General features: G+C 50.9%; 1 protein-coding gene across 1 annotated transcript; it reads left to right on the top strand.

Moving 5' to 3' along the window:
- The first annotated feature begins 633 nt into the window (after positions 1 to 633).
- Positions 634 to 10,046, top strand: Tinagl1 (tubulointerstitial nephritis antigen like 1). Its single transcript, XM_034501541.2, has 12 exons — positions 634 to 765; positions 1,293 to 1,607; positions 2,410 to 2,473; positions 6,296 to 6,388; positions 6,571 to 6,685; positions 7,635 to 7,758; positions 7,840 to 7,990; positions 8,089 to 8,278; positions 8,364 to 8,409; positions 8,643 to 8,766; positions 9,309 to 9,354; positions 9,448 to 10,046. Exons 2-12 carry the CDS (start codon positions 1,301 to 1,303, stop codon positions 9,586 to 9,588), a joined length of 1,401 nt encoding a protein of 466 aa, XP_034357432.1. The 5' UTR covers positions 634 to 765; positions 1,293 to 1,300; the 3' UTR covers positions 9,589 to 10,046.
- Positions 10,047 to 25,551: the final 15,505 nt, after the last annotated feature.

Below are 25,551 nucleotides of genomic sequence, written 5' to 3' on the forward strand. Positions count from 1 at the left end.
CCTGCCCTGGGACTTTGTGCCAAGAAGAATGCCCTTGGGCCTGGTGGAGGGGGTTGTGCTGGGCAAGGTGCCCACCACACTGGGGAGGGCAGACCCCACAAGGGGCGGCTGGGTACTCTCAGACTCGGCACCGCACCCACCTCCTGGGGAGGCGCTGCCCGGAGCTCCATGAACCTAAGCAGTTTCCTGAATCATCCCTTGGGAATTCCTGTCATTCCTGGGAGCTGCTGTGGCTTGGAGTGGCCCCTAGCCCAGGGTCACTAGGACAAGGATGTGCATGGCTATTTTTCTTCCTGAAGGGCCTGGGGGGCGGGAGGGGGTGGCTTAGTGATTTTTGCCCCTAGCTCTATCAAGTCCTGAACTCTGATCGTAGTTGCCTTTTTACCGCCCCCCACCCCCCAGCTCCCCTTTCCGTTCACGTTTTCGGCCTCGTAAAATCGCTTGGAAAGTCCTTTCTAGTATCAGTGCACAATCCTTTCTCCGTGAGTTGCAGTTCTGCTCCCTAAGAAGAGGCTTCCATTGACAAGGAAGACAATCGCATATACATTGTCCTCAAGCTGTTCCCTCAGAGCTAAGAGCTACTCCAGGTACCTTCAAGCGGGCCCCGCCCTCCCCTCCCACAGTCCGGAGTTGGGGCGGGTGCTGAGGGCAGGGCGGTACAAAAGCGTCCCGCCCTGCGCTCCTCACTTGACTCGGTCTGGCAGTCTCGAGTTTAGAGGCGGAGGCGCGCAGGGCAGCCTGGGTCCAGCCCACACCCCTCACCAGGTAGGGACTCTCCCTGTTCAGAGGGCAGAGGGTGTAGAGAGAAGGAGCAGGGAGGAGGGGGGCACACCGAGGGAGAAGGACTCAGGGCAGAGAGGCACAGGGGAGAGGGTCAGAGGGACGCAGAGCAGAGGGTCAGAGAGACGCGGAGGACAGAAGGGTGGGGGCATGCATCGGGAGGACACAGAGCCAACAATCCAGCCCAGATGCGTCAGAGGGATAGAGGGACCAAGGGCAGGAGAGAAGAATGCACGTTGAAAATGTCAAGGTCCCATTCTCTTGTCCTTGACAGTCCTTAAACAGGTCAGGGAGGAGGGTCTACTTCTTGCATATCCCCTTGTCCCATGAGTGGACTGACACCTAGTGCTGTGTCCTCCCCCCGCCCCACTCAGGAATCAGGGACCCACTCTTTGCTGAGCCTCCTGGGAAGGCTCCAGAACACGTGAAGGGTGACCCACCCTTGAAATGTGTAAGGGAGTCTCCAGAACCCAATACCTCTGACCCCTGACCTCTGTTCTCCCCGGGCCCAGGAGACACCATGTGGAGGTGTTGGCTGGGGCTGCTATTGCTGCTGCTGGCTGGCCAGGCTGCCCTGGAGGCCCGGCGGAGTCGTTGGCGCAGGGAGCTGGCGCCAGGGCTGCACCTGCGGGGCATCCGGGACGCCGGTGGCAGATATTGCCAAGAACAGGACATGTGCTGCCGAGGCCGTGTTGACGAGTGTGCCCTGCCCTACCTGGGAGCCACCTGTTACTGTGACCTCTTCTGCAACCGCACCATCTCTGACTGCTGCCCTGACTTCTGGGACTTCTGCCTCGGGATTCCACCTCCCTTCCCTCCCGTCCAAGGTGGGCACCTTGTCAATCCCAGTCTTAGCGAGGCTCAGGAACAAGGCTGATAATGGACATTTCCAGGCTTTGAGAAATGTAGGAAAGAAATCCCCACACTATTTCCTGCCTCTCTGGAAGTCCCTCCTGTGGTCTTACTTGACTCTTTCAAGCAACACTGAAAAATAGTCCTGTTAGGCCCTAGGGCAGGGCAGACAGGCTCCAGCCCTATCTCTCAGTCAGTATGGGGAAGGTGGCAGCCCCGCCTGCTGACTCACCCTGGGGCTGATAGAGCAGACAGGGGCCGGCCAGGTTGTCATAGCCGGGCGATTTTACCCTCACTTAGGATTCTGTACCTCTGAGACTGGCCTGCACGTGCCCTTTTCCTGTCCCAGTAGGAGAATTACGGGAAGTTCTTCCTGCAGCCTCCCACAGCCTGATGGGCTTTGGTCTCAGGAGAACCCATGACTGAGTTGCTATGTCAAAATGCTGTGCCTTTTTAAGGGAGTTGCTTGCCTTCCCTGAGCTTCAGTTTCTTTCCTAGAACTCCTTTCCTGCCCATGGGCAAGTCTCAACTCATGTGAGTGACAAAAGGTACCAGGAATGTCATGGCTGGCATCCAGGTGAAATGACATGGACCCAAACCGAGTCCCTGATCTGCTCGTGTGTGGCAGCCTGTGTGGGAACCCTTGGGTGCCCTAAGATATAGTTTGTCTCTAGATTCTGTTGGGTTGGGATTGGTGTGTGATTACCTCCAGGAGGTTTTGGGCTGCTCGGCCTTAAGGATTTGGCCATCACTTCTTTCCTTCTCTCCCTCCGGTAGGATGCATGCACGGGGGCCGGATCTACCCAGTCTTCGGAACCTATTGGGACAACTGCAATAGATGGTGAGTATGAGAGACTGGAGTGGGCTCACTTTGAGCGCCGTGTGGCAAACAGACTTGGCACCAAACCCTGTCACCCATTTCCCGAGCTTGAGTCCATTTTGTTCTCCGGGCCTCAAGTGTTTTCATCTGTAATATGGAAACTTTCAAACTGACCACACCATCTCATATAAATAAGATTCTAGTCACAAGCCTAGGAGTGGTCAGCCATTGTGACCTGGCTGGGGGCCACACCTCAGCCAGGAGTTTTTCCTCCTTTTCCTCCACTCCTCCTCGTTTGGGCTGGCCACCCTCCCAGCTGGGCTTGCTGTCACAGGAGAGTCCAAGGGGACGCCAGGAAGGAAACCTCTGCAGCATCCGCTGTCCTGGGCGGGATGAGGGGTCAGGGATGACTGAGCTGGCCATCAGCCAGTGGCCTGCAGCAGGGCCTTCCCTGGAATGTGTCCTCTCCCTACCCTCAAACCCCCAGTTCCAGACAGGGGAAGGAGGGGTCCATGGATAGCCCATCCTCAGTCTGAGCTGGGAAGCAGAGCAGGTGGGAGCTATGGAGGCCTTACTGGAACCATCAGGGTCTCTGCTGCCCTGAGCCTGCCCCACTCCTCCCTCTGCCTGGACTGGGAGGCCCCAGGGAGAAGGAAACTTTTAGGAATGTGTTGCGCATAGCTGTCCGCTTTGCCTCACTGGGTGAGGGGTGCCGGGGTCACTGTGGGAATGGGGACCATGTGTGTGTGTGTGTGTGTGTGTGTCCTAGCATGTGTCTGGGTGAGGGAGGGTGTGTGTGTGCTCAGAAGGGCGGGGTGTCTGCAGAATTCTGCTGTTCTGATAGGGTGGCTGCCAAGGGGTTAACATTTCCATCGCTGTCCCAGGCCCCTCTGGAATGCTGGGACCTGCTGCTACCAGTCCTGACTAGACCTGCTTGAACAGCCCTGGGGCTCATGAGATGGGAACTGGAAAGCCTTAGCTGACCCCTTCAGGACAGGTGCTGGTGGATGAGTACCCCAGGTTTCCCACTTGAGAGTGGAAAATTGTCTATGTGCCTTCCAGGCTGGACATCACCACCAGGGTCTCGTCTGCAGGTCATGTTGAGGGGTGTTGAGGAAGGTAAAAGAGGGGGCCTCCCTACCCCACAGCCCTCCTCCAGCTCTTTTGAGCACCACCCGTAGGCTTCAGGGCTAAAGAGCCAGCCATATTGGGGCTTGGCTCCCCTTGAGACTCCTTATAAGGTGTCATTGGAGGCAGATGCCCTGGGGTGCCTGGAAGGAGGCTGGTTAGCATCTTGTAATAGCAGAGTTATGAGCTTGTAAAAACATTGTAGAATTCCTAGAATTCAGGCCTCCAGCTGATGCCTAATTACTGAAGACCTAGTGTGTCTCAGGCACTGTGTTGGGCCCAGGAGGTACAACTAGCTGGAAGGAGACAGACAAGGGCCTTGACCCATAGGAGCTTGTAATCTCACAGAGAAGGTCACAGAAAAGCAACACACACAATGTCATACCAAACTGCCATGGATGTTACATAGGGAGGGAAGATAAGGGGGACCCTGGCTTTATGAAGGAAGGAGTATAAGACAAACAAGGGACTTATGCACGGGAAGGGTACCACTGAGGGGAGGAAGGGAAAGAGGTGAACATTTCTTGGTGGGACCCTCAAGCATTGGAGACTGGAGAAGGTTCAGCCATGTTCCAGTTTCTGAGTATCTAAGGGAAGTTCCTTCAAGATCTGGATCTGCCTGGCCTCAGAGCATCTGGGGCAGGCATTGCTGAGTGAGCCGACCTGGTTTGGCATCAGAGGAGGAAGGGCATGAAGATGGGTACATGACATGTGTCTTTGGCATGCGCTGATGGGGCACATGTCAGGTTCACCGTAGACCTTAGCACTTGACCTCTAAGATGAGGACAGTGGGAGGAGCAGACCAGGGGAAGGCTGGGTGGCTTTAATCTGAGATGCCATTACACATCTGGAGGTGTGGCCAGCTGGACATGAGCTGTAGAGCAGGAGGAGGGGGGCCCAGGGTTCCTGGTTTGTGAACAATGAAAGCTGAACACACCCACAATGGTCAAGCCCTTCAGAGGCCTGCCACGGAATCCCTGGAAAGTGGCACTAGGCATTGTCCTCGCTTTGCCCATGAGAGCATAGACAGAGGGGGTGGGACTCTTAAAATAACCTCCCCAAGGCCACAAAACAGGCTAGCAGGACTAGTCCATGGCCACTTGTCGGTACTGCCTCAACCTTTCATGCACTCAACAGTTATATACTAGTATGCAGGTCCATAATCTCAGCTATGCTGGATGCTGAGGCAGGAGGATGCCAAGTCCAAAGGTAGCTGGAACTCCAGAGTCATTTCCATAACCTAGTGACACCCTATCTCAAAAGACAGTCAAAAGTGGACTGGGACCATGGCCCAGGGACGAGCATCTGTTAAACAGCCATAAGGCCTGGGTTCAGCCCCAAAGACAATAAAAAGTAGTATTTACTGGATGCTCACCATTTATGGGGTCCCGCCCCCTGGAATGGGGATAAGTGGGCTGAGGATGGTAGAGTGCCAGCCAAGTAGGGAAGAAGCCCTAGGTTCCATCCTCAGCACCACCTAAAACCTGACGTGTCGGTGCAGAGGCAGGAGGATCAGAAGTTCAAGACTGTTCTGGGGCAGCATAGTGATGTGAGTTCAAGGCCAGCTTCCTATACGTGAAAGATGCTGTAAAAAAAAAAGTTGGGCTGGGTGAGGAGGATGAAAACAGTACAAACACCAGTAGGACACCAGGTATCAGTGGCTAAGGGACATTGTGAGGCAGGAATTGGGGCAGAGGGTATAAATGAGCTTTAAAAGAGATGGTCAACCAAAGAACATAGGCTGGTCCGAGCCCCTGGCACATATATAGCAGAGGCAACATTGAAATGTAAATTTAAAAAAAGAGAGAGTATAGAAAAAAAAAGCTGCAGGGTGGTGGTGGCGCACGCCTTTAATCCCAGCACTTGGGAGGCAGAGGCAGGCAGATTTCTGAGTTCGAGGCTAGCCTGATCTACAGAGTGAGTTCCAGGACAGCCAGGGCTACACAGAGAAATCCTGTCTCAAAAAACCAAAAGGAAAAAAGAAAAAAAAAAAAAAAAAAAAAGCCTGGGAGATGAAATTTGAAGAGAATGAGTGGGAAGATGTGGTGGGGAGAGCAGCTCAAAGGCCCTGGGCAGGAGTTTGGCAGGTGTGACTAACCACTATGGTTAGAGTCCAGGCCTGGGAGGAACAGGGGTCAGACGGGGCGGAGGACAGATCACATAGTGCTTGTGGCTGTGAGGGACTCTGGCTCTTTTCCTGTGGTGTGAGGGTTGGAGCACAGGCGTGACGTGCCTCAGGCTTAGCAGGATGGCTATGGCCACCAATTTAAACATCCACGTCAGGCACGTGGGTGGCGTCAGGCAGAGGGTGGAACAGGGAAGACGGCCGCAGCGATCAGGTGAAAGGTGGCTGGACAGAGGTGGCCCGGGAGAGAATGAGGCATGGTCCGGATCCCAAGTGCACTGGATCAACACGTGAGGGGTCAAAGGTGACGCCAGGCTTTGAGTCTGAGCTGCAGGAAGTAACAGGATCTGGAAGTCACCCTGACCCACTTTAAGCAGAATCTATTGCTACCCTCTCACAGTGGAGATGTCTGGGCAGTGGAGATGAACTTAAGAACTGTGAACTTGACTTTCAAGGCCTCCAGGTTGGGTGGGATCATTCAGGGGTTCCACTAGAGTGCCTGGCTCAGAATCCAGGCCGATGTGGACCTCTGGGACTCCACAGGCCCTAAGCTCCTAGTCACGATTTCTTTCTTTCTTCTTCCTTTCCAGCACCTGCCATGAGAAAGGGCACTGGGAGTGTGACCAGGAACCATGTCTAGTGGACCCAGACATGATTAATGCCATCAACCGGGGCAACTACGGGTGAGAGACCCTGGGCATCACAGGGCACAGGAGGGTACATGTATGTCCACATATATGATCATCAGACACGGTCATTGTGCTAGGCGCACATGCTGGGATTGGCTGGTTTCCCTTGTGGCCATCACACATAGTGCCAGGGCTTTTGGCCTTGACCAGTCCGTGACTTCCCTTCTCTCCTCCAGGTGGCAGGCTGGGAACCATAGTGCCTTCTGGGGCATGACCCTGGATGAGGGCATTCGCTACCGGCTGGGCACCATCCGCCCATCTTCCTCTGTCATGAATATGAATGAGATTTATGTAAGTCTGTTCTTGACCACATTCCTGCTTTCTATCTCCCAACGGCTCAGCACATGGGGATGATGAACCCCCTCTTGCCCAGCCAAGGGCCTATCCTCCAGGATGAGGCTGTGTCCTTGGGCATATCACTGCCTTCTCTGGTGGGACTGTGCTTCTAACCCTGTCTGGTGCTTGCAGTAGCCCCTCCTGCCTCCTCAGCCTGGGAAAAATGCTGTTGGGTCCAGTAGAGCTGGATCAAGACCCAAGGGGTTGGGGGGCGGGGGGTCATCTTGGTATTTTAGGAAAAGAGAGACAGACAGCTCTGGCCAGAAAGCAACAATTCTCGGAAAAAATGCCGACTCAGTGAAGCCTCTAGGGAGGAGGGGGGCTTCTGTTTTTCCACCAACCTCTGCCAGTCAAAGGGAGAGTGGGGGCAGGTAAAGACTCCCATGCAGCAGGCCTGGGCGGAGCTCTGCTGTCCGTCAAAGCAGACAGGGAGAGGCCAGGGGACTTCTGCTCAAGGCCAGGGTGACCAGCCCCTGGCCCTGCCTTTCTCACTGGGGCTGCTTGCTATTTTCTGCTGTTTGTCTTGGCCGCCTGCCTGGTCACGGGACCTTACTGTTCCCACCCCCCACCCCCGCCCCTGTCCTTTGGGGCTTAGAGGCCACTGCCATAGCAGGAAGGAGGGTGTGGCTGACCAGAAGGTACAGAAGAAATCGGCAGGAGAAGAGAGTGGGACATGGGTAGCTCATTACCCACGTGTAAACTTTGGGGGATTCTGAACAGTACTGATTATTCCACTCAAGTTCAAGTTGGAATTAACAGGCATTCCCCCCTCCAACTCCCAGAAGCAAGGCAACACCAGATCAGAATGCTGAAGGCTCTGAACTCTCACTGCGCCACCAAAGAGTGGGCTTGTGGGACGGCAAAGCCATGCTAGAATGCAAGTGGAATCGCCATTCTTTTGCAGACTGTGCTGGGCCAAGGGGAAGTGCTACCCACTGCCTTTGAGGCTTCCAAGAAGTGGCCCAACCTGATCCATGAGCCACTGGACCAGGGCAATTGTGCAGGTTCCTGGGCTTTCTCCACAGCAGGTGTGTCCAGGGGCAGGAGCTGCCACCAGAAAGGAGGGCCAAGGCCTGACTTCTGACAGCACTTTCTGCCTTACCCACTAGCTGTCGCCTCTGACCGCGTCTCCATCCATTCTTTGGGACACATGACACCCATCCTTTCACCGCAGAACCTGCTGTCCTGTGATACCCACCACCAGCAGGGCTGCCGAGGTGGGCGTCTCGATGGCGCTTGGTGGTTCCTGCGGCGCCGAGGGTATGCGCACAGGGGTTGTGGGTGGGAGAGGATAAAGCACCCTGTAGAGCCTGGGCTTTGTGGTGCCACGGCATGATGGCTCTTGCTTCCTTCTCTAGGGTGGTGTCTGACAACTGTTACCCGTTCTCCGGCCGTGAGCAGAACGAGGCCAGCCCCACTCCTCCCTGTATGATGCACAGCCGCGCCACGGGGCGGGGCAAGCGCCAGGCCACTTCCCGCTGCCCCAATAGTCAGGTTGATTCCAATGACATCTATCAGGTCACACCTGCCTACCGCCTGGGCTCCGATGTAAGTCTAAACACGGGAAGGGAGCAGAAGCAAGAGTTGGGGGTTTGGTCAGCTAAATCTGACACTGATGGACCTTCCTCCCCAGGAGAAGGAGATCATGAAGGAGTTAATGGAAAACGGCCCTGTTCAAGGTAAACATCCCCAGGGTTTCCCTGGTTTCCGGAAACTTTCTGCTGAGGTTAGGCGCAGGGCCTAAGAGGTCTCTACAGTTTAAGGTACCACCAAGCGCAGTTGTAAGAGGAGTGGAGGGTCCATTACTCTTTCTTTTCGGGAAGCCCCTAGTTAAGTCAATGTCTAAAGTGAGGCTCTGGTGTCTGACTGCTCAGGTTAACAGGCTGAGCCCTGTCTTTGTCTCTGCCCACAGCACTCATGGAGGTACACGAGGACTTTTTCTTGTACCAGAGTGGCATCTACAGCCACACACCTGTAAGCCAGGGGAGGCCGGAGCAGTACCGCCGACACGGGACTCACTCTGTCAAGATCACAGGGTGAGGTTCCTGAGGGCACATGGGAGCTGCGGCGTTTACACTGGGAATTCTTTGAAAATCTTTGTGTTCTCTGCCAAGCTGAGGCTGCTCCTCCCTCATCCCACTGCCAAAGAGGAAACAGACACAGAGAGGAGGGGCTGCTTGCAGGGGCGCGTGGACTGTGGGGAGCTTTAAAGGGTGTCTGGGAACAGTGAAACTGTCCCCTTGAAATAGAGAATTCAAGAGTTAATGGGTGGGGGGGGGGAGCACATCCGGGATCTCAGCACTGGGATGTGGGCAGAAAGATTAGGAGTTAAAAGGCCACCTTTGCCTGTATAGTAACTGCACAGCTAGTTTGGACCACGTAAAACCTTGTCTCAAAACACAAACTTGTTCCAACTCCGGCCAACGACTGAGAGACAGGCTATGCAGAGAGGCAAACACTCATCTGGCCCCTGGCTACGCTCAGATTTCAGAAGCCACAGGCTGTGGCTTGGGGGTGCTGCGTTCCAGGTGTTGAGACCCCGTGCAAGCAACGCCCCCTCTCCCTCTTGCTTTGCTAGGTGGGGAGAAGAGACGCTGCCAGATGGAAGGACCATCAAGTACTGGGTGAGTCTTTGGTGCGAGGCTGAGTCCCAAATCCCCTGTCCTTCTGGGCCCTCGCCCATCCTTTGCTTATGCCTCTCTCCTCTTCACTCCCAGACTGCTGCCAACTCGTGGGGCCCATGGTGGGGTGAGAGGGGCCACTTCCGAATCGTGCGTGGCACCAACGAGTGCGACATCGAGACCTTTGTGCTGGGCGTCTGGGGCCGCGTGGGAATGGAGGACATGGGGCACCACTGAGTCTCAGCCACTCAGCTAGGTGGCATTCACAGCCACGGAGGAGGCCTTGGGGGCCATGTCCAGTGAAGCTTTGGGTGCACTCCGGGACCAGGTGCTAATCCCGTCAGACTCAGGTCCGCGCTAAGGCAGAACCCCAATTGGGAGCCAAAGGCGCATGCGCGAGGCTGGCGGAAGCCCCCAGACATCACAGCAGGAACTGGAAAGGACCCGGTGTGGAAACTGCAGGGAATATAGACCCCAGGCCCCTGGTCTGCCAGTCCAAGACCACGGGAGATAAGACATCCCAACCTCTTCATCCTCCTGCCCATCCTCTTCCTCTTTCTCATCTTCTCGTTCTTGTTCTTTTTGTCCTTCCCGGCCTCTGTTCCGCCTGTACCTTTCCATCCTCAGTACTGCTTTCCTATTCTTTAAAGATATTTATTTTTCTTTTCATTAAAATAAAACCAAAGTATTGATAATTACAGTGTGTGGGAGTCGTCAAGGTGAAAAAAAAAAATGTCAGAGCTGGGGTGGCCCATGGCTAGACAACAGAAAGAACTGCCTGAAAGCTGGGAACAAGGGTACAAGCTTGTGCTCCCAGCACTTGGGAGGTGAGACACGGGGATCTGAGTTCTAGGTTATCGTTGGATTAGGTAGCAAACTTGAGGACAGCCTTGGAGAGTGTGAGACCCTGACAGAAGGGGGCGGGGGGAGGAATGGGAGAGAAGGATTGCACATCACTGGGTGGCAGACAGGGGTGGGCAAACAAGAAATCTTAGTGTCCTTCCCGTTACAATCCTCGGTGCCCAGCCACTTGTAGGAGGGACATGGATAACATGACCTCTGACCTCTGGAGAATGTCTATCCTGGGAAGGACCTTTCAGATGCTGAGTCAGCACTGTATTGACAAAATGGGAGGGTGTGGCCCAGCCCTCCAGTTAACAGAAGTAATCCAGTAGGCAGGGATTGACCCTCGCCTTTCCCTACTCCTGAGACAAGCTGGGCTTGCCTGACAACCTCTCTCTGCTGTACATCCCCAGGCTCCCAGTGTCTAATAGCTGGTAGCAAGCAACCCTTCCCTCCCCTCCCTTCTCCCACCTTCTCCCCTCCCCCTTTCTGTGAGGGTCTCCTATGATCAGAACTATTCTGCCATCCCGAGCCCCAGAGACCTGTGTGATGAGCCTCCGACCCTGTGGTGCACACCTGCAATCGCAGTACTTGGTGGTGCAGGAGGTTACAGAGCAAATTCAAGGCCAGCCTGGGCTACATGGAACTCTGTCGGAGTATGATAGCCCCAGGTCCTCTCTGCTCCTCAAATGAGCCCACACCCAGACTGTTGGCTTATGGGCGACTCCTCTAGGGTCCCCCCATTTCATCTCTCTCTGTTCCCACATGTCCCTGGCCAGTCTCCCCCAACACTTCTCTTTTCTGTCCTTTCTGTTCTCCTCTGCACCCCCCCTTCTCGGCCCTCGTGGCTCTGCTTCCATCTGTTGCATGGAGTGATCTCAAGGGACACCTTAGCATGGACCCGCCAGGCACCCACACCCCACTGTATTTCAAAACACAGACGACAGTCACATTCTGGTCCCCAGTCCAGACGCCCTCTCCTGCCACTCACCTGTGCTCTACTCCAAAGCCAGGGCCTGGATTCTTTATTCACATGGTACCTGTGAAGGCTGACTGATAGGTAGCAAGGGATACCCCCAAACTCCGCCCAGCATGACTAGACAGCTCCTCCCATAGCTCTCCTCTGCCTGCCCTTTCACCTAACACTTGCCTGTGTATCTGCTCTAGAAGCTCCTAGACTCTAAGCCCTAGAGGGAGACTAGGCCTACACTGGGAGTTGGGTCCTTGTTCTTCCACAAGTAGGGTCTTAAGTAGCAAGTACCCCAAGCAGTCCTAGAACTCTCTACGGATAATGACCTTGAACATAAAGATTCTCCTGCCTCTACCTCCCAAATACTGAAATCAGTGTCTGGCACCACCACACCCTGTTGACCTCCGCCTCCCTTCCCTTCCAAAACTAGCTGTGGGTCCTTCTGAGTGTTGATGCCAGTAACGTGCATGGAGCTGTCTGGAGGGTCGGGGAAGGGAGCCCCTGAGTCACAGGCGAGGTCCTTATGTGGGCCCTGGCAGGCCCCCAGGCCCAGGCCCCCAGGCATCACCTGAAAGGAATGCGGGGCAGCCCGATAAGCTGTCGCCTTTGTCTCATTTCCTGTTTGCCAGGACGTCCAGAGCCCTTGGCCCTGGTCAGTCAGCTGGACTCAAGGCCCAGGGCAACCTTGGGACAGCCCAAGCTCGGAGTCCCAAGGGGGCAAGCACGCCTTGTCCTCCTGTCGGCAGCTGCCGCCCAAGACGCACCCTGATGGAAAAACCCCTGTCCGGGGAGAGGCTGGAAATTTCTGCCAAAGGTCCTTTGGCGGAAACCGCAGGGGGCAGGGAAGGAAAGGAGAGGGAAATGGGATGGGGGGGGGGAGGCGCTGCAGGCTGAGGCTCCAATGTGCCCCGCAGACCCCCTGAGGATTTGACCCAGCCCTACCTGCACCTCTTCTGAACTGGAGGAGGGCGGGGCTGGGGGTGGAGGAGGGAGACCTCAGCAGGTGTCCTGTGCCCACCAGTTCGAAGCTACCCCTGTTCTCTGCACTAATGATGAGTGTAATGCTACGCTAAGGCAAGCCTCGAGTGCCCCTCCCTCCCAATGGACCTCTGTCCTTAAGTGAGTCTAAAGAAACCCTTCCAACCCCATCCCCCACCCTTCGCTGTGTATCCTGAGGCTAATCACATCCTCTCTGTTCTGGCCAAAACTCTAGAAAAAGAGTCTGTGTCGGATCCACCTAGCTGGGTGTAACTTATATCAGGTTAGTCTGTCTTCAATGGAGATAGCATACTGCTCCGTGCTCAGAACCTTTTGGTTTTGGTTGAGGTCTCGTGTAGCCCAGGCGGGCCTCAAACTCTCTATGTAGCTAAGAATGCCCTGAACTTCTGATCCTCCTGCCCAGTTAATGAGGTGCTAGGATCAAGCCCCGAGCTGCGTGTATGCTCTACAAACACTTGACTAACCGAGCTTTGAAGCTCAGGAAATAGTAACAGCCATGATCACTTGAAGGAAACGGACGTGATCATGTATAAGATTTTCATAATGAGCTATACGTTTGCTGAGTGCGTTGCCCGCAGATGTCTGCAAACAGGCTGTTTGGGACATTTTACATATATTACCTCATTTAAGTCTTTACAATAAACAGTTTCTGGGGCTGGGTAGATGGCTCAGCCCTTAACAGTGAAGTGCCTGGTGCTCTTGCAGAGGTCCCAGGTTTGGTTCCCAGCACCCTTGGCAGGCAGCTCACAACCACCTGTATCTCCAGCTCCAGAGGGTCCGATATCCTCTTCTTTGGTTGGGCACCCACATACTTGAGGCACATACAACACACACACACACGCACACGCACACGCACATGCACATGCACACAAATAATTTTTAGAGTTTCTTTTGCATTTAAACTGAGAGTGGAAGTTAATGACAGTCTTAACCTTGGTAAGTAGGGGAGAGAGGATCCAGGGTGTCTCAATCCTCAGACATCTGGTCTGGACTAATTTGTAGTTAAGATGGGTGGAGAGGGGCTGGGGAGGATGGCTTAGTTCACAAAGCCCTTACCATACAAAGACTAGAATTCTGATACCCAGCACCCACGTAAAAGCTAGGCAAGCATGACAGCCTGCCTGTGATCCCAGTCCTCCCGGGGTGGAGGCAGAGACAAGGGTTCTCAGAAGGCTAACTGGCTAGCATTACGGAAATCAGTGAGTTTCTGAGCTTTGGGCTGAGCAAGAGTCTCTGCCTCCATAAAGTGGGAGTGATAGAGTAACATATCTTATGTCAGCCTCTGGCCGCACCTACCACACACATGTAAACACACATACAGACATGCACACACACACACATACGAATACCCACAACACACACGCAGAGTATCGATAGTCCAACACCCTTTCCCAAGCTTTTTACCTGCCTGGAACATTCTTGCTCATCTTTGAAAACCTAGTTTACATGGCCCTCCTCTTCTCTCCTCAGCAATACTTGTCCTGACTGCCCCATTCTGGGTCTACACCAGCATCTGATATAAGCTCCCAGGCATGGAGGATGCACTTGCTGACAACTCCCACAACACAGCGGGGCAGGGTCTCTATTATCTCAGCTCTAACCTCTGAAGCTCCCAGTATGGTGCTTGGATTTCATTCTGGTCTCCTGAGGGACTCGGCAGGGTCCCGAGGCACCTGAGGCAAATCCCAGCAACCTTTGCAAAGCTCTGTCACTTCAAGAGAAGTGAAGCTCCATATCCCCCTGATATCTTGCCAAACCCTATCCCTGCCTGGTGTCCATTTAGGGAAAGGAATTTGTGTGGCCTGAGCTGCAGTGTGGGCCAGGCCTTGGGACTAAGCCCCGTCCCATCAGCTCTCCGGGTCCTGTCCATGCTGTTTGAGGAACAGCCAAAGCCAACCAGCCAGGGACTCCAGGAACTTAGCAGAGCTGCCACCAGCATCCCAATACTGTTAGATGAGTCTCATTCTCTCTCTCCACCCCTCCCCACCCCTGCTACCTTTTAACTTACATTTATCTAACCATCTGTGTGTGTGTGTGTGTGTGTGTGTGTGTGTGAGAGAGAGAGAGAGAGAGAGAGAGAGAGAGAGAGAGAGAGAGAGAAACTGGGTGCCCACATGGAGGACAGAGGACAACCTGTGAGAGTTGATTCCTCATTCCTGTGTGGGTCCTGGGGCTGGAATTCATATTCTCGGGCTTGGTGGTGAGCAGCACCTTTACCTGCTGAGCCACTTTGCAGTCAGCTGCCTTCTCCTTTCCCTTTAGAACAGCCTTCTGAGAAGAAGGGCAAGGGGCAGGGACCACTCCTAAGCCTCCAGCCCAAAGCCATTTTCTTTGGATTAGTTTAGCTCTAGCCCAGTGTCTACCCATAGGCCAGTCACATATGGACAAGGGACAAGGTCACAGACCCTTGGGGAATCCCACTGTCAGAGATCTCCAAGGACAGAGAAGTCTACTGTCCCCCTGGAATACTGGACAAAGGACAGCGTGTGTCCACAACAGCCAGGAACAACTGTGGGGATACCGTAACTCATCGGGAGATGAGATGGAGCCTCAGGAGGGCTTGGCTTGGCATGGCAGACACCGATGAAGGAGTGGACCACACGGCCTTCTGCTGAACTTGAAGTTCAATCCAGAGAGATAATGCCTGCCTCAGTTTCTCCCAGACAACCCCCCTGGCCCACGATGGGTTTGACTTTTAGAATTCTACCCACATGGTGAAATCTGTGCAGAGAGAGAGAGAGAGAGAGAGACAGAGAGAGAGAGAGAGAGAGAGAGAGAGACAGAGAGACAGAGAGAGAGAGAGAGAGAGAGAGAGAGAGACAGAGAGACAGACAGAGAGAGAGAGAGAGAGACAGAGAGAGAGAGAGAGAGAGAGCAGCTTTAGCAGGAGTATCCTGCTTCCTGCTCCATGATCCTTTGCCATGAGGTGATGAGGTGAGGTGGTTATCAGACTCTAGTAAGTACCTTCCTGAGGACATGTGCTATAGATAAGACTGTTTGTCCTTTCTGTACATGGAGGAAACTGAGGCAGGGTTGGAAACAGGGGACGGTGAAGTGATGTGCCAAGGTCACAGAGCTCTGAAGGAATGGATGTGATATTATGACACATCTTGCTTTTTTCGTGGTTTATGACCCCTGTCCCATTGACTAGTCACAGAAACCAATCTCTTCCTCCAAGGCACTTGAATTTTTTCCACATCTTCTGGTCTTGGGGCTAGCCCTAAAAGAATTCTTTAACCTACCCTTATCCAAAAGTAGGTGATAAGACTCTCATTCCTGCCTCAAACTCTGGAGCAAGACGTGCCACACAGAAAGGCTGAGAACAAGCAGGCAATCAGGTCGGGCTGGCTTTCAGCACGTAGTCCCACCAGCATCAGATACGCAGTGAAGGCTCCAGAAACCTGAAAGGTCAGAGATCCAGACAGCTCCCGAGAGGTCCTTACATGCCTCACCTCGAGCATGTCCTCATCCCTGTCCTCTGTGACAATATTGGTAATAGTTTGCTCAAGGTGTTTCCCTCGTCTGGGGAGATGGCTCTGTCAATAAAGGACTTGCCACGCAAGCACAGGGACCTGGATTCAAACCCTCAGCACTCACATAAACAGCTGAGAACTAGCATTGAAGAAGCAGAGACAGGTAAACCTCTGGAGCTCATTAGCTGGCCAGCCTAGCTGAATCCATGATCTCCAGGCTTGACAAGACACCCTGCCTCAAAAAGTAAGGTGGAGAGCGGTTGAAGAAGAAATGTGATGCCAACTTCTGGCACATAGGCACACACACTGTGTTCCAAGTTCTGTCATCTTATTGGGGGGGGGGGTGTTAGCATGCTACACAAGTGTTCTACCACAGAGCTACATTCCAGCTGTTGGTGACATCCCTGATGTGAAGACCGGTTTGGCCTCCTGCTTCAGACTTCTGTGTGCTGATATCACAGATATGTGCTATCCGGTTCTGCTGCGTAGATCTCTTAAGCAAATGAATTGAACTTAAAGATGGGGGTCACAGGAACCCTGCCTCAGAGCCTGTCCATCTAAAGCACAGATGAATCTGGGTATGGTGGCCCACGCCTGTAATCCTAGCAGTTGGGAGATAGAGAATGAAGAATTAGGAATTCAAGGTCCTTCTTGGCTAGTTCAAAGCCAGCCAGGGCTACATAAGACCCTGTTTCAAAAAACAGCAACAAAAGAAACAAAGAAAATCACAAAGGTCCAAGCAAATAAGGAACTCAGAAGCACAGATGAGACAACCTGGGATTGGTGGTAAGCATCTAAAGTGGGTTGTTGTGCTCTCGAGGGGACACTTTCTGTAAGTGCCAGATCAAACAAATCAGAGCACATCAGAGGGTGTTTCCTCTGAAAAACAGTGTCCCTGGTGGTAGGCAAAAGCCCCCACACCTTTAAAAGGGTTTTTAGATTATTTATTTTAATTTATTTTATTTTAGGTTTATGAGTATTTTTCTTGTATGTATGTATGTATGTATGTATGTGTGTATGTGTGTGTGTATGTATGTATGTATGTATGTATGTATAGCATATGAATGCCTGGTGCCTGTGGAAGTCAGAAGGCATCGGATCCCCCTGGGACTGCAGTTACAGATGGTTGCTAGCCACCATATGGGTGCTAAGAGTCGAACCTGGATCCTCTGCAAGAGCAACAAATATTCTTAACCACTGACCCATCTCTCCAGTCCATCGTCCCACCTTTGAGATATTTTACAGAGTCCTGTGTTGGTTGCTGTGCTGTGAGTGCACAGTCGGGGAAACTGAGTCAGCCCAAGCTTTTTATTTCTATAGTAAGGAAATCTCATTGGTCAGACTTCAAAGCCTGAACAACATCGGGCCCCCAAATACACAAGTACAGTCCAGCTTGGACGAAGCAGGTGCTGTGCCCTCCAGCTGTGCCCTCCAGCTGTGCAGATTCCAAATCTTGAAATCTGGGGCTCAGGGATGCAGCTGACCAAGGTGCTACTTGAAGAAAGGGGCCTTGATTGAGCGGGGACTGCAGGGAGCCCCTCCTCCAAGAAGCACCCCTCACACATGCTCGCCCACACATATGCATACCAGTTATCCACTCTTAGCTACATGTACCTGACTTCCCCCATCACAGAAGAGCTGCCCTCCTCTGGCCCATCCTGACAGTTTCCAGGACACCATCTCTGCATTTAAGATTCTTATTTAAGGCAGCAGTACTATTTTCTTTATTTTCTTTTCCTTTTTTTTTACATCATTTATTTTTATTTTATGTTTGTGCCTGGAATTGGAGTCACAATTGTGGTTGCTGGGAATTGAACCTGGGTCCCCTGGAAGAGCAGTCAGTGTTCCTAACTGCTGAGCCATCTTTCCAGGTCCCCCTCTTTCTCTCTTTTTTTAAAAATTTAATTTAATTAAAAAAAAATTTTCTGTGTATGTATTTTGCATGCATGTGTGTCTTTGTACCACATATGTGCCTGGTGAGAGTAGAGACCAGAAGAGGGCATCAGATCGCCTGGAATTAGAGTTATGAGTGTTTTGAACCAAGATTTGAACTTGGGTCCTTTGGAAGAACACCCAGTCCTTTTGTTTTGTTTTGTTTTTGTTTTTGTTTTGTGAGACAGGGTTCCTCTGTGTAGCCCTGGCTGTCCTGGAACTCACTCTGTAGACCAGGCTGGCCTCGAACTCAGAAATCTGGCTGCCTCTGCCTCCCAAGTGCTGGGATTAAAGGTGTGAGCCACCACCGCCCGGCAAGAACACCCAGTCTTGTAACTGCTGAGCCATCTCTTCAGCCCGGACAGCATTGTCTTGTGAGAGAATAGGAGAGAGGAAATTCTACAATTCACACCGGAAAGCCAGGGGCACGTGATCCCGCCTCAGTGCCTTCTGGCAGCTAAGTCCACTCATCACTGCCACAGCAGAGGGGAACAGTGCAGAGTCACCTGTGCAGGGTCTCAGAACCAAGTACAGACTGTTCACTGCGCTTCACGTGTCTTCCTGGTTGAGTCATAGCCGTTCAGAGAGGTCAGGGCACTGACACAGGGGGAAAACAGGAAGGGGCAGAAGAGACCATGAGTGTCAGCCTCTGTAGGCGCTTGAGGCAAAACACTGCTGAGAACCTACTCTGTGGCTCTTGCTGTGCCTCAGCCTGACCAGAGAGGGTCCAAGTTTGATCCCGAGGGCTCTTCCTCCTACATCACTGTCCTGTTCTACTTTCGTTCAATGTCCTCATCCTTGTCCCCTATGTGTCCCCAGAAAACATCTCAGGTCCAGGCAGGCCCATGCTGCAGCTCCAGCTGTACTAGAGTCCCCCAGCTCACATTTCACTCCAAGTTTCCAGTCAACAGGGACAGCATTTCTGCCGTCCCTGCATGGGAGTAGCTCTAGACTGGGGCTCTACTGAAGGATGAGGGGACCTAAAGAAGAAAAGTCAAGCCTAGTATGGTGATACAATCCTATAACCCCAGTGCTCAGGAGGTAGAAGCAGGAGAATCGAGAGTTCAAGGCCATCCTCCACCATAGAATGAGTTTCCGGCTAACCTAGGCTAGCCGACCATTACAATGAAGGATGAGAACAGAGATGGATCAAGTCACCCAGGGGCCAGGCTTACTCTGGAGCCTGCAAAGCTGCAGAGGCCCGTCTGTAGCATCTGTGACAAAGGTAAGTCACCAGGATCTGGACAGGTAAGAGACATTCCAGGCCAGCAGAACAGTGGCCATTGCAGGGCGTTGGTCCTAATAGACACAGAGAAGGGCTTTCAGTAGTGCCTTTCCTCATTGCTGGTTGGAGCTACAGCCTCAGATGCCTTGGGATCAGGCTGAGACAAGGACGGGCTTTGGGGGTTCGGAGTGGAGAGTGGTGAGGCCCATGTCCAGGTTGTCAGCAACTACATATTTGCCCAAAGTCATTCAAAGCTCTGGACTTTTAAAAGCACCACAGCAGCCTGTATCACTCAGGGCCCCAGCAGGAAACAGATGGTGAGGTCTAATTAGGAGAATTGAGCAGAATTTATTTCAAAACATCTCAACAGAGCAGGGTGTCAGAGCTGCGATGGGGATGCAGGGTTCTGAGACAAACAGTAGCCACTTAGCTCCGAGCTGCAGGGCAGAGGGAACAGGATGTCATCGAGACTCTGAAAGGGCAATGCAAGCAGAGTTCACCTGCTCAGGAGCTGGGGAAGGAACATTTCACAATCTCCCCGCCTTCCTGCTCACTTCCTGCAGAGCTCCCCACAACTAAATCTCAGCTCTCACAGGAAGCAGGAGGGCAGGAGACTATGTCTGTGGACCAATAAAGAGAATAAGAAATAAATTCTGTGTGTGTGTGTGTGTGTTTGTGTGTGTGTGTGAATGTGTGTATATGGGGAGAGGTATATGTGTACATGTGTGTCTTGTGTGTGCATGAATGTTCGTGTGTGCTGTGTGTATTTGTGTTTATGTGTGTGTTGTGTGTGTGTTTGGAGGATAGGCGTATGTGTACATGTGTATTTTGTGTATGTGCTTGTATGTGTGTGTTGTGTGTGTATGTGTGTGTATATATGGGGAGAGGTACATGTGTACATGTGTGTTGTGTATGCGAACATGTTTGTGTATGCTGTGTGTGTTTGTGTGTGTGTGTTGTGTGTGTGTATGGGGGGAGGTATATGTGTACATGTGCATGTATTTTTTGTGTGTGTTGTATGTATGTGTACTTGTGTGTGTATGTGTGTGGGGGAAGAGGTATGGGTGTACACATGTGTATATGTTTTGTGTGTATATGTTGTAGGTATGTGTACATGTGTGTGAATGTAGATATGCATACTTAGAGCACCCAGAAGACACTGTGGCTGTATCACTATCCACCTTGTTTCTTTGAGGCAGGATCTCTCTACCAACCTGGAGCTCATACATTTTTCACTAGGCTGGGAGCCAACAGGCACCAACCATCCTTCTGATTCCACCTCCCTCTGTGCTGCGGTTACTGGCCTGTATAGGGACACACCCAGCTTTGACCGTAGGTGCTGGGAGCCATCTGGTCCTTGTGCCGTGCTCTCTCAACAGCTGAGCCAACTCCCCAGTTCCAGAAAGTAAATTACTATTGCATTTAAACCACTGTTTCTTTTCAGGCCTTTGGTAGCAATAGTCTAACCCATAGCCTAAGCCAAAGACTCATACTGGGAAACACCTGCCAAGAAGCTGTAATAATCATGAGTTGATATGTTCCTGGCAGCACTAATGTAGCTTGCTGAGACATAGAAAGCAGATCTGGCAGACCACAGGAGAAGGTCAGGAATCTCCAGAGTGGAAATGTCAGTTGGGCTTTCTTAAAGCTGATGAGGGAGATGGTTCAATGGTGAAGAGTACTGTCTGTTCTTCCAAAGGACCTAGGTTCAATTCCCAGCACCCACATGGTAGCTCACAACTGTCTGTAACTCCAGTTCCAAGGAATCTGACACCCTTGCACAGACATACATGCAGGCGAAACACCAATGCACATAAAATAAAAAACAAACAAAAAACCCACTGGTGTGTCAAGTAGCATCTTGTAGTGTGGTGGGGAACACCAAGGTTTGAGTCCTGTAAGGAAGGTGCTTGGCTGCATTCACACCCAGCAGAAAACCCATTGTTTATGCACTCAATGAATTATATATCTACATAAAATTATTATTATTATTATTATTATTATTATTATTATTATTATTATTATTATTTACTGATACTTGGAGCCCAGCTTGGAGGCTCATGTCTATAACCCCAGTATTTGGGAGACTGATGCAGGAGGTGAGTTCAAAGCCAGCCTGAACTGGGAGATTATCTTAATAAGCCAAGCCAATTAAACAAGCAACACTGGATACTTAGAAATAAAGGAAGGTTTTAAAAATCGAATTATTAACATGGGGCCAAGGGTGTAGTTCAGAGGCAGAATGATTGTTCAGCAGTGCTTAGCATGTTCCAGGCTTTGGGTTCAATGCCCAGTACTGCAAACAAAATAAAGGAACATAAAAATAAAGAATCAATACCATTTGGTCACATTTTCTAATTCCAATATAATAAAATTCGAAACCAACACTGAAATGTTCGCTAAAGAAAATTCAATATGTTTGGTGACTTACAAACTCATTTCTAAATAATGCATGGGGGAAAGCGGATATTGTAATAGAAGCTGCAAGATACTTAAAATGGAATAACAATAAGCTAAAGGGGAACTTGGAGGAAAAATTATAGCTTTCGCTGTGCTTATTAAAAAATCACAAAGAATTGGCAACAAATGAATTAAGCTACCAAGCCGAGACACTGGGAAGAGATAATCAGGAGACCTAGAGAGAGTGAGAGAGAGAAAAGAGAAAGCAGAGCTGGGGCCACAGCCTGTTCTTTTAAAAGCCCTAATAAAATAAGCAAATCACAAGCGCAGAAGGCAGGCTGCTGGGAACTGGAAGATGCCAATGATTAGGGAAGAGACCTATGTTACAAAAAAAAAAAAAAAAAAAAAAAAAAAAAAAAAAAAAATTAGAATATATTCTGGGGACTCGAGGCCCTGGCAAGACATCACACTAAGAGATCAGAACTCCAGGGACTGCACTCAGAGGAAGTAGCCGGAAGGAGGAGACAGAGAGCAAAGAATTACTAACCATGGGAGAGTCGTGCAAGTTCAGACTTGATGACAGAAAGCATTTAAAGGCTGGTTTAAAGGAGAACAGTGATTCCAGCAGGTGGGGGTTGAAACAGGAAGATTTTGAGTTGATTGAGGCAGCCTGGGCTACATAGCGAGACTGTTTGAAACAACAAAACAAGACCATGCGATATCATGTGCCTGTAATGCCACCTTGCTCCAGAGGCTGAAGTGGGAGAGTTGTAAGTTCAAAGCTAGCCTGAGCTACTCCGTGGGCCCTGTTTCAAAACAACAATCAAAATGAGCAGGCTGGGGTAGCCAGTGGTAGGGCGCTTGCCTAGATTATGCCAGACCCCGAGTTCAGTCACTGGAACAACAAAAACAAAGCTAATTAAGACTAAACATCTGAAAAGCGATGACACAAGAGGCGGGAAGCCATGGTCAGAGTTCAGAGGTATCAGATGTGGGCCCACACTCTGAAGAGAAGATCCAAGGAAAGCTAATGACAGAGCAGAATGATTCTAAACCCTCAGGGAGGAGAGAGAGAAAGTGAAGACAATCCAGTAGGAAACGAACCAGACAAGAGCAAGGGAGAACCTGGTGTTGACATTCTCCTCTCAAAACTAGCTGGCTGGAGCACACCGCCTCTTCTGTCCACTAGAGTACAGCAGACGCAAGGGTGTGTGCCGCTTCTGAGTGGGGCTGGATTTCTGGCTTCTATCCTTAGAAGGCTCCCACGTCCAGCTTAATGACGTACTTAATGAAATTCTTATTTATAAATTATTTTAGTTTTTGAGACAGGATCTCATGTAGCCCAGTCTGGCCCTGAACTCCTAAATCTCCTGTACCATTGCCCAAGAGAGGAGATTTCAAGTATGTGCCAGCACCCCTGGCAGTGGTTTTAAATCCCTGAGCACAGTTTCCCTCCACAGTATTGAGAACCGAGTCCAGAGCTTATGCTTGCTAAAGTGTTCTACCACTGAGCCACATCCATAAACCTCTGTTTGTTTGTTTGCTTGTTTGTTTGTTTATAGTCAGGGTTTCTCTGTGTAGCCCTGGCTACCTTGGAACTTGCTCTGTAGACCAGACTGGCCTCAAAGTCAGAGATCCACCTGCCTCTGCCTCCCAAGTGCTGGGATTAAAGGCGTGCGCCACCACTCTCAGCACTTTTTATTTTAAAATTTTTAATCTTCTATTTTTATCATTTTACAATATGAGTGTTTTGCTGTCTATGTACCACCTGCATGCCTGGTGCCCTCAGAGACCAGAAGAGGGTACCAGATTGCCCTGGGACTAGAGTTATGGATAGCTATGGCCACACTGTGGTTGCTGGGAATCAAACCCAGGTCCTCTGGAAGAGCTGACAGTGCCCTCAATTGCTGAGCCACGTCTCAATACCCATCCCTTTATTTTAATGAGGGTTCCTATCAGTTGTCGCAGACCTCACTTTTTTTTTCTTTCTTTCTTTTTTCTTTTTTTCAAGACAGGGTTTCTCCATGCAGCCCCTGGCTGTCCTGGAACTTGATCTATAGACCAGACTGGTCTCAGACTCAGAGAGATCACCTGCCTCTGCCTCCAGAGAGCTGGAATTAAAGGTGGTATCACCACCACCCAGCCAATAGGCTTTCTAAGTAGGTCATGTGATTGATGAACTGTGATAGCTAAGTATTTGAGACAGGGTCTCAGGTATCCAGGTGATTTTAAGGTAGCTCTGGAGACAAGGATAATCTTGAACATCTGGTCCTCCAGCCCCTACCTCAGTGCTGGAATTCCAGCTGTGTTCCACCATACCTAGTTTTATATGATACTGATACTGGGGATCCAGTTCAGGGCTTTGTATTAAGTAAACACTCTACCGACTAAGCCAAGACACCCAGATGCCTAATTTTATCTAATTTTTCTTCCCAGATGTTTTTTTTTCCACTCCTGCATGGAAGCAAAGTAGGTTTGTCTGTTATCCTGTTGATGTCATAGCTTAAAAACAGTTTTCTAATGTTGAAGTTTCTTAAATCCTTGGAAAAAAAAACTTGGCCCTTATGCATTTTTAATAGTTTGGGATATTTGCATCTATAATCGTCATCGAAACTGACCTACATACAACCTACTTGTCCCATACGGTAATCATCTAGGTTGGATATCAAGGTTGCGGTCCCCACATAAAACACAGCAAGTACTTTCCCCTCGTTCTCTGTCATTTGAGACAATTTGTGTAAGATATGGACTCTCTGCTACCTGAATATGTACCCAAGTCCATGGTATTTGGTTGTCATAGCTACATGCAATTCCCCAAAACCTTTCCTTTCTGATGACAAGATTTGCCACCAGGTCAAGTTCCCAGTGTCCTTCTGCTTGGTCTGTGGGAGGGCTCTTTCCCAGGAGGCTTCTCGGCTCCTAAAATCGCCCTGCTCACTTCCCTAACACGGCAGACACACCAGGACAGCCAGAGTGGGTGGAAGAAGGAAAATGGAGACCATGGCTCAGTACAGGAGAGAGCAGGTCAGGCCTGTGACTCAGGCTCCCGCAGTGTTCTCTCTCCCTCGCAGTCAGCCAGGTCTCCTGCTTTAGAACAGTGCTAACAACTGAGACATCTTGTCTTCTGTCATTGCTCATTCTTTGTATTTTCCAGTGTGTCAGAATCTGGGTGAGGAGAAGGGCTATTTAAAGGAGATCCTCTGTGGGGCTCCAGTCAGAAGGCACAGAGAGAATCTGCTGTGCAGTTAGGTAATTGATCAGAAGACCACCCGATCGACAGGCACAGTAAACAATCAGAGACATTCCCTCCCAAGACTGGCGTAAGGGTTGCCTTTAGTGAAAGATGAATGAATTCTACTGTTCAGAGAGTTAGATTATGATTTCAGTGTGGATTAGAAGAGATAGCTGGAGGGTCAGGGTTGTAGCTTACGTGGTAGATTGCCTGCAGAGTGTGCAGGAAGTACTAGGTTCAATCCCCAGCACTGTACAAACCTGGAATGATGGCCCACAGTTCTAATCCCAGTGCAGTTAGGAGGATCAGAAGTTCAACGTCACCCTCACCGCCATAGGGAATTTAAGGCCAATGTGGGGCACGCGTGACACTTTGTTTCAAAAGAGGGAGGGTTGTGGGGCTGGAGAGATGGCCCAGCAGTGAAGAACATTTGTCTCTTACACAGGATCCTTGTTCCATTCCAGCACTCACAGGATGCCTCACAACCATCTGTGACTCCAGATCCAGTGGATGTGATCCCATCTTCTGCATTCTGTGCCACTGAAGCCTCATGAAACATAGACATATATGCAGATAAGACAGTCATACACATAAAAATACATACATACATACATACTACACACATACTGGGGACATTGGAGATGGCTCGTTGGGTTGGTAAGATTCTTGCCACACCAGAATGTGGACCTGCGTTTGAATTCCCATCACCCATGTAAATTCCCCAAACTGGGAAGACACAAACGGGGGTATGGGTGGGGCTTCCTGACATGATCTAGCTGGATAGATGAATTCCCTGTCTCAGATACTAAGATGGAAGGCAATTGAAAAAGATATCCACCTTTACATATGCCCACATATTTGTGTATACATAGGAATACAAGTACCTCAGAAAGAGAGAGAGAGAGAGAGAGAGAGAGAGAGAGAGAGAGAGAGAGAAGGGGGAGCGTAGCCAAGCACTCTGGTAAACACATTTACAATTCTAGACCTTCAGTGGTGGCGAGAGGACCAGGAGTCAGTCATCTTCATGTACATAGCTGGCCCAAACCATAAGAGATAGTCGAAAGAAAGAAAGAAAGAAAGAAAGAAAGAAAGAAAGAAAGAAAGAAAGACAGACATAGAATAGCTA

Source organism: Arvicanthis niloticus, chromosome 5 (genome assembly GCF_011762505.2).
Source record: "Arvicanthis niloticus isolate mArvNil1 chromosome 5, mArvNil1.pat.X, whole genome shotgun sequence".
Classification (NCBI taxonomy): Eukaryota; Metazoa; Chordata; class Mammalia; order Rodentia; family Muridae; genus Arvicanthis; species Arvicanthis niloticus.